We start from the raw sequence: 17907 nt of genomic DNA on the forward strand, positions 1-17907 counted from the left end.
CAGAAATGAACACAACATTCTAAAACAGCTATACTCCAGTAAAAATTAATTTAAAGTATCGCTAATAACAATAATTGCAAATGGCTTAAATGCTGATACTAAAATACAGGAAACAAAATCAAGCCCTGTCCTGCTTTAAGAGGCATATTTTAAAGGAAAACTTCAAGAAAGCTTGCTAATGTGTGGCAAAAGAAATTCCATGCAAAATATAAGGCTAGTTCTTTGAAAAACGTCCATTTTAACATCTGTGCAACATTCTATTATACAAATATGCCACAGAATATTTAATCATTTTTCTTTTGATGGTAGTTTTCCATTTTTTGCTATAACAAGCAAGGTTCAACATAATGATGGGCAAGAAAAACAAATTCCAATAAGATTTATACCATCTAATACAATTTACAGTATCTTTTAAAACTAGCAAAAAACATTAGATATTTTGTGGATGCATATGAATGCAATCATTAAATGACTATAGGCACTAGAATAATAAACATCAAATTCTGGATAAGTTTCTTGAGAAAGGGGAGAGAAACATCATAGAAGGTTATGTGAAAGTGTTAGCTGCTCAGTCCTGTCCTAAAGGACTGTAGCCTGCCAGGCTCCTCTGTCCGTGGAATTATCCAGGCAAGAATACAGGAGTGGGTTACCATTCCCTTTTCCAGCGAATCTTCCTGGCCGATGGATCGAACCCGGGTCTCCTGTATTGTAAGTGGACTCTTTACCATCTACCGTCTGAGCCACCAAGGAAGCCCCCATGGAAGGGTATATTAGTTATTTAACTCCACCTTTCTATTTAATCTCTTTAAACAAATATTTGAACAAATATGAAAGATGTTAAGATTTTATTAAGCTGTATTGAGAGAGTACATAGGTGTTCATTTTATTAATCCTACTTTTCTAGATGCTCAAATAATGTATATTAAAGAATTTCTTAAGTGAAAAATCTGTGACTGTCTTCCAAGACAGTTTTGTTGGTCACGTGCTTCAATCCTGAAGCCATCAGATGCCACTTCATTAAAGAACTGCTTCTGTGGTTGCTGAAATTAAGAAAGCTTCATCCTAAAATGCCAGCACCAGGAAACTGCTCTGGGGACATCACCTGGATTCCTTACACATCGATAGCAAAATGACTCTTCTTTGGTAAAGTAATAGCACCTGCAGCCAATTTTTTCTAGTGCCAACTTCAGCTGTACCCCATGAGGTTTGTGAACCCCGTCAAGCTCCATGGGTGGGCCATAAGTGATGGAGAGCTGAGCACATGTTGGCTCTCACTGGAGGAGTGGCCCAGAGCTTCACTTCCAGTCATGACTGCTAAGGATGGAGTCTAGTCAGTGGCTTCTAAGCAGATGCCCCCCGGGAGCCTCGGTCACATCACTTTCCTGAAGTGATCCTTAGATGGAAAGGTACAGTACCATAATCATCCATGGATGCAGATAGCTGATTGCTCCTGTGTATGCAGCAGCTGGCTTGCACGGTAGTGTTGGCAATAGATGTAGCTCTGCTTCTAACCTCTGTTGCCTGATGTAGAAAGAGTTTGTGTGTTGAGATGCCAGCTGGCTTGCAATGACATTGTTGTGTGTCCTGTTCTAGGGGACTACGGATAAAATGTCCAGCCAGAGGATTCCTCAGAAGAGAACTGATCAACCCCGAGGTCTGAAGACATTTTAGGAAGCTTATGTGGTTTTTACAAAAACAAACTATTATGTGTATTGTAAGTTATTGAGTGATTAACTTCAAAAATGGTAATTTCTTATCTTAATACAGGTTTTTAACAATAAATACTTTGATACATATTGCACATCTATCAAATATCAGGGACAGTGGTAGGTTCCTCACACATATTATCCCATTTAATCCTCACAACAACCTCTAATGAAGGTACTATTATGTCTATTTCACAAATTAATAAACTGAGGCATACTCAGATAAACAGCTTGCCCAAAGTTAGCAGAGTTTCACTTTCAGGGGTAAAAGCTGATGTCAGTCCACATTGGAATGGCCTTTCTTTCATACTTGTACTCTGCCTGGGATTAGATCAGTTATGCATGTACCCATTTCAAGCACAATTTTGGGGTGTGCAGGGGCCCCTAACAGTGAAAGTGTTAGTCGCTCAGTCTTGTCTGAATCTTTGCAGCCCCGTGGATGGTAGCCCACCGAGGCCTCTGGCTATGGAATTCCCCTGCATCATCTGAATTTTAAGTGAAGATTCCCCCAACTGGTCTCTTTGCAATTGCCTTTTACCTTGAGCTCCATTTAAGGGAAACCAGTTGCCATTCTTACTATGGAGTAGAGCAAAGCACATTTGTTATGCAGTGATTTAGCATTTCAGAGCTCTAGAACCCTAAATAAATGTATCTTCACAGGCTTCTTCTGACAGAGGTCATTGTTGGTGTGAGCAAAGGACAGAGATTTAGCCTTACACTCCCCATCTTCAGATGTACATGTAGAGAAATACACAAGCTAATGAAAAAAAATTAAGCAAAAAAACTTGCATGATCGCCTAAATACTTCTTTCCTTCAAAAGAGCATACCTCATGTGCTTCATACTGTCCAGGGCAGACAAAATGAAAACAAAGAACTCAATTAAAGATGATCATCTCCTTGAAGGAGGACTTTCTTATTCTTTTTATTAATTTAAATATTATTTTTATTAAATTAAACCATTAACCATTAAATCATGAGATTGCAGGGTATTTAATAGCTAGCAGTTGTTGGAATAAGGAAAGACTTTATTTTCCAGCCTTTCCTAATTGCTTCCCCTCTTTCACCTATTTGTCAGAGGGGCTTGAAAATTGTGCCTCGGGCTCTCCAGACTATGGGAAGGCCTGTAGAAATGAGCTGAGATTGTAGCATTGGTGTAAAACAAAAGAGCTCAGTCCCCAAACTTGAACTTTGAAAGGAAAGGAACTTGCTGACATTCTTCTTTGAGCAAACATGGGCAGCAAATCTAGGTATCAAGGCATTGCTGATGCAAAGGATAAGTATTAGCTTGTGTAGATTTTAGTCAGCTTTGCTAGCGAGTGTGTGTTCTAAGTGATTCACCTCTTCTTTAGTAAATGGGAGCTTTATGAAGGTTAGTGAGTGTGATGCCAAGTAGCTTCCTCAATTATTAAATATTCTTCAGCACCAACTGTTAGCAGTACTGGGGTTATGTTCTGGGGATGCAAATGTGTATAACACCCTATCTCATCTTCATGAAATGTAAGCGAGGATCCGTGATCTATGGAATGAAGCATAAGGAAGAGGAATCCCAAAGACCAGGGAGTCAGTGGTCCAAGAATGGCTTCCAGTGAACATGCCTCAGAATTATCATGGCTCAGCAAAATAAATGCAGAGTCTTAAGACTCAAGAGTCATTTGCTGTCGTTTTCCTAATTTCATCAAGATTAATGTTCAGGGACTGAAGCTTCTTCCATCCTGGTTGGGTATCTAGGCCACACTTCCAATCTGGGAGCTCCAGCATTCTACACTTACAGTTGGGCATTGTCCAAAACAATTGAGTGAACCTCCTTATTTGTACATGGTATAAATAGTTTAGAACATAGGCTGGATGTTTCTGCTTTGCTTAAAATGGCACTAGGTTTCAGCAAAGTGTTTCCCTCAGGTAACTGAATGGGGGGAAAAAAAAATATATATATATATATATATATATTCTTTTTTTCCCCACAAATGCCCATTTTGGATAATTAGCCTTTTGTGAATCACAGTGGTGTATTCTCTGCCAAATGTTCACAAATAAATTTATTAAGTTAATCTCTTCATTGTGTGCTGAGGTTTTTCAATTGGTAAAATCCATTTGTGCAGGGAATTGCATGACTTTTCTATACTGTAATAAGAAATCCACCAGGGAAGCCACCACTTAAAGGCCCCCAATGATGACCTTCTGTCTTTGTGCCGTGTAATAATGGCAGCCACATACCGAGCACCTAGGACATACTGGCACACTGTGAGGTTGCCAGGTACCCCACATACATTATCTCAGTTATCGCCACTTTAAAATCTCCCTGCAACAAGTTACCATTTTCCCCATTTTATAGAAAAACAAAAATCCTGAATCCCAAAACAGATTATCTCCTTAGGATCTCACAGCTGGTAATAGCTTAGCACAGTTCTGTGACACCCCAAATCCACACCTCTCTCACAAATACCACATTACCTCTCCCCAAAGTAGATCTTCATGGGTTCGATTCTTGTGACAGATTTTAGCATGTGGGCAAGGGTTGGCCACTCTTATATGTGATGACCAGATCCCGTTAACTGCGAAAGTGAAAGTCACTCAGTTGTATCCGACTCTTTGCAACCCCATGAACTATACAGTCCATGGAATTCTCCAAGCCAGAATTCCTGGAGTGGGTAGCCTTTCCCTTCTCCAGGGGATCTTCCCAACCCAGGGATCAAACCCAGGTCTCCTGCATTGCAGGTAGATTCTTTACCAGCTGAGCCACTAGGGAAGCCCAAGAATACTGGAGTGGGTAGCCTATCCCTTCTCCAGCGGATCTTCCCCACCCAGGAATCGAACTGGGGTCTCCTGCCTTAGCAGGCAGATTCTTTACCAACTGAGCTATCAGGGAATCCCCCGTTAGCCACCCCAAGCAGCCCTCAAAACTTAAGCACAAACTGACTCATTCTCAAAACAAACTCAGTCTCTGAGACAAGTGTTTCTCAATCTGGCTATGAGTTAGAATCACTGGGTGTCACAAACATACTGATGCATAGGCTCCACCTTAGAACAGCAGATTACTTCTGAGACTCTTGGAGGTTGGGCTTAGGAATCAGTTATTACTATCTGAAGCTCTCCAGGTGATCTGATGGGCATCCAGGGTTGAGAACTGTGGGAGGAAGCAAACAGCTTCAGGTTGGATGAAGGGCAACACAACTAGATGGTTTATCTTTCCTCTGTGTATTTCATGTGTTTCTCAGACGATCTAAAAACACAGGTTCGGTTATCTTTCCACACTGGAGAGTGGTTTGGTTCAGGCAGTGTCAACTGGGCTTTTTCTGAATACCTTCTCCGACAGCAAGCTTCCTATCTCCTGTGCTCCTGGCTCTGTGAGTTTCAGATATGGAAATAGTAATTAGTATTCTCATTTTCTTGAGGAAAAGTCCCTGGAGAGCCAGAGTCTTTTCTGACATAGATGTAGGGTTTAATTATTCTATTTTAATAAACTGCACTTTGAAGAGTTTAGGAATAGCCCCTCACCTTAGACAACACCACATCTAATGTGCATGGTTTAAGAGTAATTTTCCAGTTGGGTTCATGTTGTTAGAGTGTATGTCTACAAAAGGAAAGGACATCTATGAGCCTGGGCTTCATATACTGCTTTCATGTCTTGAGGAGACAAAGGAATTACTCTAACCGGGGGAGGGTGCTGTTACTGAGTTTTCCTGACAAGTGCAGACCTTCCAGATCATTCCCAAAAGGTAGGCTCTTCCTCTGAGGAAAAGGATGGAAGCTGATACTGGGTGAGCACCTGCTTCGTGTCTGTGGTGTGCTGGCTGTCTCTCCCGTGTTGGTTTCTTGTCATTCTCACTCTGGTCTCTGCAGTGAGCGTTACAGTCTCTGTGTTTTTATAATGGAAAACTGAAATTATACATCCCAGTCACGTGGGGGCAGAGACAGAACTGAATCTGACCCTCCTTGCAAGGATAGAGGAGGGTGACCACAAATGAGAGAATGGATATAAGGACACTGAAAAGTGCAGAAGACCGGTCATGCTACCGGGCTCCTTAAACAGCGGAGTCCCGGGTTCAAAAAAAGTTGTTCTATTTCACTTTCATTTTCAAAACTGTCTGCTGGGAAGCCTAAGATTGAACGGGGACCAAATGTCCTGCTCTGGTAAAACAAATGAACATCTTCCACCTGCCCCTTAAGGAAAAGACTCCCTGTGAAAACCATTTCAGCCATACCCCTAGTTTTAAAAGGTGTGTTTCTGCCTCTGGAATTGGGATGAACCCATCTTGATTCTGTGCTCTGTGGAGCTGATGTTAACAGTGAAAGGAGGCTTTTGGCTGATTGTATGTGTTCCCATGAGCTCTTCTTCAGAACGCAGTTAATTCATACCAGGCAAGTCAGTGTGGTTGCCTCAATCAGAATCTGGCGTGAGTCAGGTTTGGAATGCAGATGCTCTGACAAGATGTCCTGAAAGGAAGCTAGAAAGAGTCCAGAGGGAAGACAAATCCAGAGCCAAGACTGATATCAGGCTGATTCTCTGGGAAGGATGGGACGAGTGAGCAGCCCCCTTTCCACCAGCCTGAGATCACAGATGGCGGTGCCCGGCCTAGAGTCCTTTAGGAGCTCCATTCTCTCTGGGTTTAGTCTCCCCTTACCCACCAGCAGTTCCCTCAGATTCAGTCACTGTCACCATAATAATAATAATAATAATAAAAGTTACCCTTCACTGAAGGCCTTCTTCTGTGCCAGACACCGTGATCATCCTTCACATGCCACATCTTGCTGAGTCCTGCCAAGGAGCCCTGTTCGGTGTATAATGTTGTTATTCATAGGGAAAAAGGGAGGCTTCCAGAGGGGAAGTGTTTGCCCCAAATCAAATAGCTGGGGGAGATAAAGGAGGCTTTAAACCCAGGTCTCTCTAACACCAGAGCTCCCACTGTTACTCTCATCCCTTAGTCAGACCCCAGGAACATGCTCTTTGGTTTTCCAAGTTTTCAGTGTATTTAGAAAAGATTGCTGACTCTGAATGTTGACTCTTAATGTGGGCTTCCTCACAGTCCTCAAGTGATAGCATCAAAGCTGTTTTTCCCAACAAAAAGAACCTTTTTACTTTTCCATTTCACAGAGCTTTGTCTTCATGGTAGACCCAACAGGAAGAAAAACCTATGCCAGTAGGAGAGGAGAAAAAAAAAAAAGCATAATTTTGAAGACCACAAGTAACTTTAAATGCTGCGAAAAGGATTTCTTCCCAACTAGGCAGTTTGTTGTGATCAGACTATAGCAAGAGCCCCAGCCAGCTGTTTACAGTTTACAGAACACTTGAAATGTCCAAAATATTATTGGTGGCGTTTGCTTTGTGAAGATGAGGAAGGGGAAGATTGGTGAGACTAAAACAGTAGTTTGCAAACTCCTGCACTGTGGAATTTTCTGGAGCTTTAGAAACTCCTGAGGCCTCAGCCTAACACCCAGCCCCAGTAGATTCTGCTTTTGTGGGTCTGGGGTACCCAGGACTTTTTCAAATTAATTTTTATTGGAGTATAGTTTCCTTACCATGTTGCATTAGTTTCTACTGTTACAGCAAAGTGAATCAGCTGTGCCTATACGTGTGGCCCCTCCCTCTGGATTTTCTTCCCTTTCAGGCCACAGTGTATTAAGTAGGGTTCCTTGGCAGTACAGTATATTCTCATTCAATTCAGTTCAGTCTCTCAGCCATGTCTGACTCTTTACGACCCCATGGACTGCAGCGCGCCATGCTTCCCTGTCCATCACCAACTCCTGGAACTTGCTCAAACTCATGTCCATCAGGTCGGTGATGCCATCCAACCATCTCATCCTCTGTCAGCCCCTTCTCCTCCTGCCTTCAGTCTTTCCCAGCATAGGGGTCTTTTCCAATGAGTCAGCTCTTTGCATCAGGTGGCCAAAGTATTACAGTTTCAGCTTCAGCATCAGTCCTTCCAATGAATATTCAGGACTGATTTCCTTTAGGATGGACTGGTTTGATCTCCTTGAGGTCTAAGGGACTCTCAAGAGTCTTCTCCAGCACCACAGTTCAAAAGCATCAGTTCTTTGGTGCTCAGCTTTCTTTATGGTCCAACGCTCACATCCATACGTGACTACTGGAAAAACCATAGCTTTGACTAGATGGACCTTGGTCTCCCTGCTGGCTCAGCAGTAAAGAATCTGCCAGTCTATGCAGGAGACATGGATTCAATCCTTGGGTCGGGAAGCTCCCTTAGAGGAGGAAATGGCAACCCACCCCAGTATTCTTGCCATGGAAAGAGGGACCTGGTGGCCTATAGTCCATGGGGGTTGCAAAAGAGACACAACTGAGTGACTAAACAACAAGAAATCAATCATACATATGTGTCAATCCCAATCTCCCAATTCCTCCCTTCCCTTCTTTCCCTTTGCTATACATACATTTATCTCTGCATCTGTATCTCTATTTCTGTTTTGCAAATAAGATCATCTATACCATTTTTCTAGATTCCACATATATGTGTTAATATGTGATGTTTGTTTTTCTCTTTCTTACTCCACTCTGCATGTCACTCTCTAGGTCCATCCACGTCTCCACAAATGACCCAATTTTATTTCTTTTTATGGCTGAGTAATATTCCATTGTATATATGTACCACATCTTCTTTATCCATCCCTCTGTTGATGTACATTTAGGTTGCTTCCATATATACTCAAGATTTTTAAAAGCTCCCCAGATGGTTGTCATATGCAGTGAGGGGTGAGAACCACCAAGTTAAAAGTTTCATTCAAGACCGTGGGGCTCCCCTAACTTGAAAGCTTGTCTCCCATGCTCAGACTTCTGGAATAGCTGTTAGCCTTCCAACCCTGCATAGCTAAGGGAAGAGACAAAAGCAACTATTATTTAAGAGATTGTTAGCCATGACCTTTATGCAATTCCTTCCTGAGCCGTTACCACACAAACTGTATTAATGGGGTGTGATTTGTTTTTGCTTTGGGGGGAAATATGATTATGGTTACTAATAAGGGTGCTCAAGAATCCTATGTATCACTGATACATACTCGAATATATTTTAACTTGTTATAATACTCATTAAAACTCACCCTGAACTTAGGTCTCAGGTAATTTTAAATATTGGAGGTCTGAGTTCAGACCACTTGGCTGCGAACCCAGAGTCAAGACTTCTAACATGCGTGTGTAAACTTTTTCTTAAGCTCTTTACACCTCAGTTTCCTCACTCAAAAAGGAGGTGATAATAGTGCCTCCCTGTCAGATTGTAGTGAAGATTAAAGGCTGGTTCATATTAAATTCTTTGCATCATGCCTAGTATATGATGTATGTCAGATATGTAATTTTCTCATTGGAGATCCTGAGATAAAAATCACAGACTCAGTTCTTACATCATTCCATCCTCTATGGAATGAATTTTAATGTGTCAATCCCTTGCAATTCAAAACTCATGGATGATTTTTGTGCATTTTTATAAGGACTTTGCATCAAATTTCAGATAGATACCAATAGACATGGATTTCAGAAAAGTAATGTGTGGCAATGAGATTTTGTTCTCCATGTAAAACAGCATTTAAGAGGCAAAAGAAGATTATTTTTTACCTTGTTAGTTTTAGTGTATGTGATGTGTGTAAATGAAGTTAGAAAATGTGTCCAGGTTTTTTCAAGATCATGTAATGGCATTATCTTTGAAAGAGAAGAAAACACATGCTCAACACTTCTGTCTCCTTTTTTTAAAAAGGTGCCAATATTAGAATTTTTCAGAAGCTAAAAGTGAACCAAGTTGCTGTCTTTGGAGGCAGTGTTCTGCAGCAAAGTTTCAGAAATTCTCCAAGTTGCTGCCGCCGCCAATGCAGTGGTTCCAAAAGATGGCACTGCGGTTGTGGGGGACCAAAAACACAGAGTTGAGTTCTAATGCAGATTTTGATTTAACCGCAGAAATTAGGCTTCACCTAGATTAGGTGAGTACTAGCCACCATTCTTTCTGCCTGCTGTCTGTGCAAACAGGGCATACTGAATTAATAAAATACATGACATGATATGATAGTAACAAGAATGATGAATTAACAACCCAGTCTTTGTGAAAGTGTGATATGCTCCTGATCTAAAGGGGGCTCCTTAGCCTAAAGAAATTGAGAAAACCACATGCCACTGGGTGTTCTTAGGGATTCACAACCCACGTCACCTTCATTTACATCTCGGAGAAATCCTGCCATGAACATACTAGTTTAACCCAGTTACGTCTGACTGAGGAACCCCTTGCTCCCCCAGCAACGCTGACCACATTTACAGCTTGATTGAAGGGTACTTGGAGAATCAGTAAATACACAATCAAACAAGCAACTCAAAAAACTTCATTCATATTTCAACATCTGAATCCAACCAACAGCTATATTAATTCAATATATGAATAAATCTCTATCTATTTTCTGAAGAATTCTCTGCATTAGTTTCCTACAGGGAAAAAAAGGTAGCTACTAGCAAAGTGGTCTTAGAGACAGACAGAATAAAAGGTTGATGCTGGCAGGGGAAAGGGTGAAACTCATAGGCTCTTTGGGAAGAATGAATGAGAATGAAAACACCTTTGCGTTTATGAAAAAATAAGATTTAAACAAATGGGGACTAAAACTCCTAAAAGAGCATCACTTCTATGAAACATTGTGTATAATTGTCAAATAAAGGATGATGTGTCAGTTTTTGTCTGGAACTTTTCTTTTCCTAAGCACACTTGAAAGTATTCAATAATATAGAGAATGACTTGCCCAAGTTCACTGCAGATATGTGCCTTTGTCAAATCTGCATTAGCTAATGAGGTAATTTTCTCCAAGTAAATTGCTCTAGGAGACAACAGCAGACTTTGTGTCCCCAAGAGGGAAAAGGTCCAACTTGCTGATAATCAAGCATATGAAGGGAAAGGGGTTCTGTTCCCAATTTGGTTCTTCTCTGCCTGAGCAGGGAGGGTTTTGTGGTGGGGGAGTGGAGGAAGATTGTAAGACTACTGCTTGGGCTCAACTGTGGGAGGCATCCAGTTATTGAAAGGGAAAGGACCGACCCTCCTTCTAGAAACAGCTCAGGAATAGCCAAAAGACGAAGAGTCCTTAAGTGGCCACAGCATCACCCCAAAAGAAAGCTCCTCATTAAAATCAAAATGGTGCCCTCATCCCAGGTGCTGCGGTCTTGCCCAGTCATCAAATCACATTCCCCTGTAGAGGGGGGAGGCAATCAGTGCGTACAAACAGCACTTGTGAATTCTTCTTTTTTCCCACATTCTGAGTGAGGGTGACAGCAGACATAAGTACTCCCACAGTCTCTGTGGGGAGCCGATCTCTATCAGCGGGTTCGACTATTTGCAGCAGCTCCAGTGGCAAGGAGAATTTCTGTTCTGACAATCAGAATTCTAGCAAACGGTAAATGTTTCTTCATGCTGAGAAGTGGGAAATTCAATAATACTTTGGCTGGGTTCATGCTGAGTAGTGAAAATAGAATGAATATGGAGAGGGATTGTGACTTGAAGAGCAGTAAATCAGCTAGCCCAGACATGTGGGACAATCAGCTTTTAATTCGAAGCCCTCACCTGTTTCTCTTCCATTCTCCACAGTAACAGGACTCTTTTTATATTTGTTCATAGAGTATTTTATGCTGTGATCTCTTGTTTACCCCAAGAAACAGAATGAAACTTTCAGAGATATTTTTAAAATCATCTATTCTGTATATACATTGTTTTGTCACTACGGGACCGTTTGCCGAAGATCTTAACTATGTGTTAGTCTAAATTCTAAAAGCAAAGTTGGTGTAGGTAGTATGCAGCTTGTAGTAATATCATCACTTATTATGACTGAACACTTCCTTCTGTAAACACTCACAGGTTTCAGAGGGGGTCATTGAAATGAAAGCCCCACGAGGGCAGAGGTTTCTGCCTCTTTTGTTCAGGACACACAGAAAGTTCTTTAAGAAGTTGATGAATGAATATTAATCTCTAGGCTATGAAAAGTATACTCAGCGATGAGTGCTCTGAAAGGTCTAGGACTAGAGCTCAGAGTAAACTCAGTTTTCCTGACTTTCTGTTATATATGATTTTATTCAACAGCTCTGATACTTGATTCTATTGAAGAGATTTTTAATAGTATGTTTTCTTTTAAAAGTAGTACTGTAACAAAATAAAAGTAGTATGTTTCTTTAAAAAAAATTTTAGTAATGTGATCACTGAAACTTCATCATCGTAGAAAAAATAGAAAATGTATACAACCAAAAAGAAATAAAATTGCCATGTTTATACTACTCAGAGATAATCACTGCTATGGTTTAAATGTACGTTCTCCTAGATTTTCCTATGCACACATTTATATGTTTTTATAATGTAAGATTAGATGTATATATGCTTTTTTTCATTCAACAGTACTACATCCTAATAGATATGTAGTGTATATATATATCATTGTTATTTTAATTTGCAATTCCTGAATGACAAAAATTGTTGAGCATCTTTGCCCATGCTTTTTGGCTGTATGTATATCTTCTTTGGCAAGGAGTCTGTTCAGATTTTTGCTTATATTTACTTACGGTTAAAAATATGTATTATTTTTGGCTGTGCCAGTTTTCGTCACTCTGTGGGCTTTTCTCTAGCTGTGGGAAGCGGGGGCTACTCTGTTGTTGTGGTGTGTGAGCTTCGCATTGCGGTGGCTTCTTTTGTTGTGGAGCATGGACTCTAGGGTGCTTGGACTTCAATAGTTGCGACACATGGGCTCAGTAGTTGTGGCTCCCAGGTTCTAGAGCACGGGCTCGATAGTTGTGGAATACGGGCTTTGTTGCTCTGCGACATGTGGCATCTTCCTGGACCAGTGATCGAACCCATGTCTCCTGCATAAGCAGGCATATTCTTTACCACTGAGCCACCAGGGAAGCCCTTATTTTTAAACTGGGTTTTTTGTTTCCTTTTGTTGAGTTTAAGGAGTTCTTTCTTATATTTTGGTTACAAGACCTTTGTACATGGACTTTGTGAATATTTTCTCAGTGGTGATGTGCTTCTCATTAGCCCTCCAGGATTTCATGCTGCTTTGCAACATAGACGCTTACGTACAGTGCTAAGTGCTGGTTAACCACACGGCTGCGCTCACCTGTTTACTCCTTCCCAACGTGACACCACTGCTCGCTCTCACGTCCTTAAATTCATCCATTCATTGTCACCAAATCTTTGTATTCTAGGGTCATCACTGTCTCTCTCTAGGCATTTGTCTTTATTTATTTCAATTGAATGGCCACGGTAAGAATGTGCTTATTCATCTATTTGCAATAAGGTTTCTAGTGAGAGTTCAACCCTGTTTGTTTCCTGCTTTTAAAGAAAACAAGTGCGTTTAGGGGCCAGGAAGTTGCCCACAGGATTTAGGCACGCTGTGTCATTGGTGAGGCTAACCATTGTCTGTCTTCCTTTGCATGGCTCCAGTCATCAAGCCTCCTCTGCGTCACTTTAAACGCCCTGCTTATGCATCTAGCTCCTATGCACCTTCAGTCCCAAAGAAAACTGATGAGCATCCTGCAAGGTACAAGATGCTGGATCAGAGGATCAAAATGAAAAAGATTCAGAACATCTCACATAACTGGAACAGAAAATAGGTCAAGGGGAAGAGGGAGTGAAGGAGAGGCCTGCTCAGCTGCCTCTGCACACTCACCAGCCACAGCTGGTTATGCCTCCAGGAATTTTGGAGGCCTTTGAGTCTGGCACTATCGTTGTTGACTCCACCAAGGCATGGTGAAGACTGTGTGTGAGTTTCCCCTTTGCTATTCTATTATAGATTCATCAGTCACAGGATTTGGGCAGCCTCTAGCGGCAAACCAGTAAGAGTTGTCTCCTGTGGCTTTTATCGGTATAGATCTTTCAAAGTCTAAATTGGATCAAAGTTAAAATGATGTTCAGAAAAAATGAAATTCCTCCCACTGACACTTTTTTCATCCCTGGAAATTAACTTGCCTCAATGAAAATATCGGTTTAATATTAATCATTGTCTTTAAGAAATGCACTGTTTAAAACATCATTTCTAATTTTCAATACAAATATTTAAAATTCATCAAAAAACAGAATTTTCAAAGTAAATGCATTCCAAACAAAAGTTGTACTTTTAAATGAAGCAATCTTAAAGGGCAAAGAGGACTGATGAGTTGTGTTCATAGGTACTTCTGAACTTAGGCTTCACAAAGCAGGTCCAAGTGAAAAATAAAGACCCTTGTCTTCATTCTTTCTTTTTTTGCTGCACAGGTTGTAGGGTCTTAGTTCCCTGACTGGGGATTGAACCCAGATCCTTGGTAGTAGAACTGTGGAGTCCCAACCACTGGCCTGCCAGGGAATTCCCAATATTTATTTTGTTTCTCGTTGTAAGCCTTATGCCCGATTGCCTCACTGTCGGGCCTAGAGAGTTGGGAGGAGATGCATTTTGGCTCTGCTTTCCTCCAGTCCTTCATCTTCACTCACAGTAGACGATGCCAGGAGTCAATGGGATGCCTGTGCCTCAGAGTCTCCTGCTTTAACATTCACCCAGGAGATGTCCATTTAGTCTCATGGTCCTTCTTCAGGAGAATATAAAATGCTGAACCTAATTTGAATTCCTTATTTGCTGATTTTTCTCCATAAGGTTAGAGGTATCTTTCAGTAAAATTTCTGATCATCTTCCCAAGAGACCACATATCTAAGTCTCTTTGGGAGCCCAATTGATCTCACAGCTGTGGGCAGCATAGAAGTCTGTAACTTACCTTTCTTCATGGTGGCATTTTTTAGCCCTTCCGTAAGTTTCCCTAGACTTTTTACTTTGGGACTAAATTCACAGAAATGGTAAGGAGAGTTTCAAGGTCAGAAATAGCTTTTGATCCCTTCGGAAATAGTCTGGTTCAGTGGAAAACTTCAGGTTTGTTGTCGGGCAGGTCTGATCTCCAAGCCTGTCCTGAATATAGCTAGTTGCAGGTCCTCAGTCTGTATGGCATAACCTTGAAAAGCCTCTGTTTGCTTACTTAGAAAGTGGGCTTCACAACTCCCACTCTTTCCTTTTGTGATGAAGATTAGGGATTACTAGGTTCTGATTGCTATTGCTGAACCTGGAGAGTCATCAGTGCACAGCAGAGGTTGCCTTGAGCATCTCACAGCCAGAAAAACTCTCTGGGATGTCTGTCAAAGGGAGGTGTGTGCCCTGAGCCACAGCCTTTGGGATCTGATTGTAAACGGCTTGTCGTCTTCTCCTCTCTTTCTCCACGTTTATTTCTGACAAACCACAGCTTTGCAAGTTGAGTTAGCACCAGAGTTTAGTGCCCATCATGCTATTGAGCAGTTTATTTACAATGTGCTTTATGATGGTATTTTGGGGAAATTTAATTAGTATGCAGAAGAAAATCACTGTAACTTCCTTAAGGAAGCAATTGTAATTCTTAGCTCCCTGCTTGGTGCCTGAGCAAAAGGATACTTCCTTAGGCTGGTAGAGTCTCATCCACCTGAATTAGGTTAACTCGATAGGTCCTACCTGTATTGTTGTTTAGTCACAAAGTCATGTCTGACTCTTTTGTGACCCCATGGACTGTAGCCTATCAAGCTCCACTGTCTGTGGGATTTTCCAGGCAAGAATACTGGAATGGGTTGTCATTTCCTTGTCCAGGGGATCTTCCCAACCCAGGGATGGAACCAGCATCTCCTGCATTGGCAGGGAGATTCTTTACCGCTGAGCCACCTGGGAAGCCCACTTGTTTGTATACAGATACGTTCATGTTTGCTGCCCACAGCCGTTCGGACACACAGTGAAACTCAGCATGAGGTAGTGGCCTCCAGTGGATCAACCCACAAATGATGGTCCTCACCTGTCTGTCAATACAGTCTGTCAACTTCAGTGGTAGTGCTGAAACCGTGGCTGTGCTTTCTTGTCTGTGCTTCTTGGCATTGAAAGTCATGATCCTGGGGAAGAAAGCTGGTTCCTTCTGTATTCGTTAATCCCAAGCTGTCACTTTTCAGCCATTGTTTATCTTTTATTTGAGCAAATGTACAGATATTGAAATTCTGCATTGCTTATGAAATGACTACCATATTTTTTGCATGATGGATTGTATAGATGTGCCAGATTATATTCTTTTAGTAAATAAAGAGATACTTTTAAAGAACTTTCTTGTGAGTCATCTTTTTCTTCTGTAGATTTTGGGATTCATTTGAAAAGAGCTAGAGTTCCCTTATGCTTGGCACTATTCAATCCTGAATATCTTGTCAAAATGAATAGTCTAACTTACCCTTTCATTTTGCTTCCTGATGGTATAGGTGATAGTTGGAAAAAAAAAACACAAAAAACCCTCCTTCTCCCTACACTAGAAAGCCAATAAATCACTGAGAATATGAGTAATAATAGCAGCTAGTCCATAGGTAACCATCTGTGTATCTAGCAACTCAATTTATATCATCAGACTAAACTCTAAGGCTTGTCATTAAGAACTGAGACTTTGGGGTTAAAAAATTTCTTCTGGGGTTAAAAAAAAAATGTCATTAAGAACTGAGACTTTGGGGTAATTAAATCTTGGTCCTGTCTTTTGTTTGCTCTGTAATCTCTACCATGTTTTATATTCTTGCTGAACTTAAGTTTCCTTAGCTATAAAACGAGAATGATAGTATCTGCCTCAGCATAACATAAGGCTGAGTGTATAGTAAGGACTCAATAAATATCAGCTGTTATTTCTAAGAGAAAGAATGGAATGCAGTAAAAGAAGTAAGGTTTTTGAGTTTAAGATTAATGTCCCTTTCAGTTCTATGACCAAATAGGTTGTTCACATTCTTCCATTTCAGTGAAGTTAATCATTTAACTATGTGTTACCCACCAAGTTATTCCCATAGGCATCAGCTTCTGCCTCACACTGCACTTGGTTCTCTGGCACGTGTTTCCACACCCGGTTGGAAACCCGACGTCCCCGCCCTCAGGACTGTCCTCCTCTGTGGGTTCCTGCACCTTGGAGTTGAGGGCCTCCATCTTTTATCTCTCACGGTCACGTCTCCTTCCGTGTCCCACCTCCTCTGAAGCCCTGACCAATCTCCCTGCATTTTACTTCCTGCTCTCACTGCTCTTCATTCCTTCCTACTCACCCCACTTCACTTCCGCCGTTCAGTGCCTTTATTCTTCCCAAGTTCTACCCACGAAAGTCTACTGTATAGAGCAGACTTTACTGGGAGGTTGAAGATGATGACACAGAAGAAGCAACTAATTGAAAATGTAACACCAACACCAACATCAGCGGGTCTCCCTTTGTGGAGGGTTTCTCACTGGCCATGTGTTCCTTAGACAGGGACTCACCTCTGTCTTCCCAGTTTTCTCCTTCTACTCAGACCTTGTGTGCTAAGTCACTTTAGTCGTGTCTGACTCTTTGTGACCCCATGGACTGTAGCCCACCAGGCTCCTCTGTCCATGGAATTCTCCAAGCAAGAATACTAGAATGGGTTGCCTTTTCCTACTCCAGGGGATCTTCCAGTGGACCCAGGGATCGAACCCTGTCTCTTCTACATTGGCAGATGGATTCTTTACCACTGGCACCACCTGGGAAGCCACCAAGACTGTAATCCCCTCTTGAACTTCAAATTCCTGTGAATTTGAAGAGCTATCCCTCTTATTTCCTACACCACATAAGTTCTAGACATTTTTAAAGCTTATGAACCCACTCTGCCAAACAAAGGACATGTGCTCCTGAAAACACAAATTAACTGACCAAAGCTTTGAAATGACATTCTTTTCTTTTTAATAAAACCCAATTCTATCCTCCAATTAAAAATAAATTTAAGAAAAGAAAGAAATACTATGTAAAAGAGAAAATAAAATCCTAGGAAAGAATTAGGATCAGTTCATTTCAGACCCAAGTCCTTTCCTTTAGACCAATTACTGTGGCTACAGGTGTGAGATCTCACACACACCCCCGTTTAAATTTTGAAATATGTTCAGATTAAATACAAATAATGGTAAAACAACAACAACAACAATCCAATTCTTAGGCAGGACCAGTCCGTGTAAGAAAAGAACAATAAATATGTGTCTCAATTTTCTAAGCCCTGCCCCCCGGGGCCCCAGGAGTTCTGTTTTTTTTCCTCCCAATCTGGCTATAATACCAACCTCATATGGCTAGAGGAGTGACTGCCACTTATGTGCTCAGAGAATACTAATTCTCTTCTCTTCCTACCTTCCAGTACCTCTTCCTACCACAAGCTGGTTAAACCTTGCCCCTGCACATCCACAGAGCTTTTGAAATAG

General features: G+C 41.3%; 1 protein-coding gene across 5 annotated transcripts in view; it reads left to right on the top strand.

Moving 5' to 3' along the window:
• Positions 1–13597, top strand: part of PDE1C (phosphodiesterase 1C) — a 517256-nt gene extending 503659 nt beyond the window's left edge. Inside the window, exon 19 of one of the 5 annotated variants that reach the window (XM_061165421.1) lies at positions 13104–13597. In XM_061165421.1, the coding sequence (XP_061021404.1) occupies positions 13104–13273 (170 nt within the window). In that variant the 3' untranslated portion in view covers positions 13274–13597. Of the gene's footprint in view, positions 1–1593; positions 3732–13103 lie in introns of those variants that run through there. The other 4 variants (XM_061165416.1, XM_061165415.1, XM_061165422.1 and 1 more) reach the window with 4 other exon arrangements.
• The last annotated feature ends 4310 nt before the right edge of the window (positions 13598–17907 follow it).

This window comes from Dama dama, chromosome 18 (assembly GCF_033118175.1).
Source record: "Dama dama isolate Ldn47 chromosome 18, ASM3311817v1, whole genome shotgun sequence".
Classification (NCBI taxonomy): Eukaryota; Metazoa; Chordata; class Mammalia; order Artiodactyla; family Cervidae; genus Dama; species Dama dama.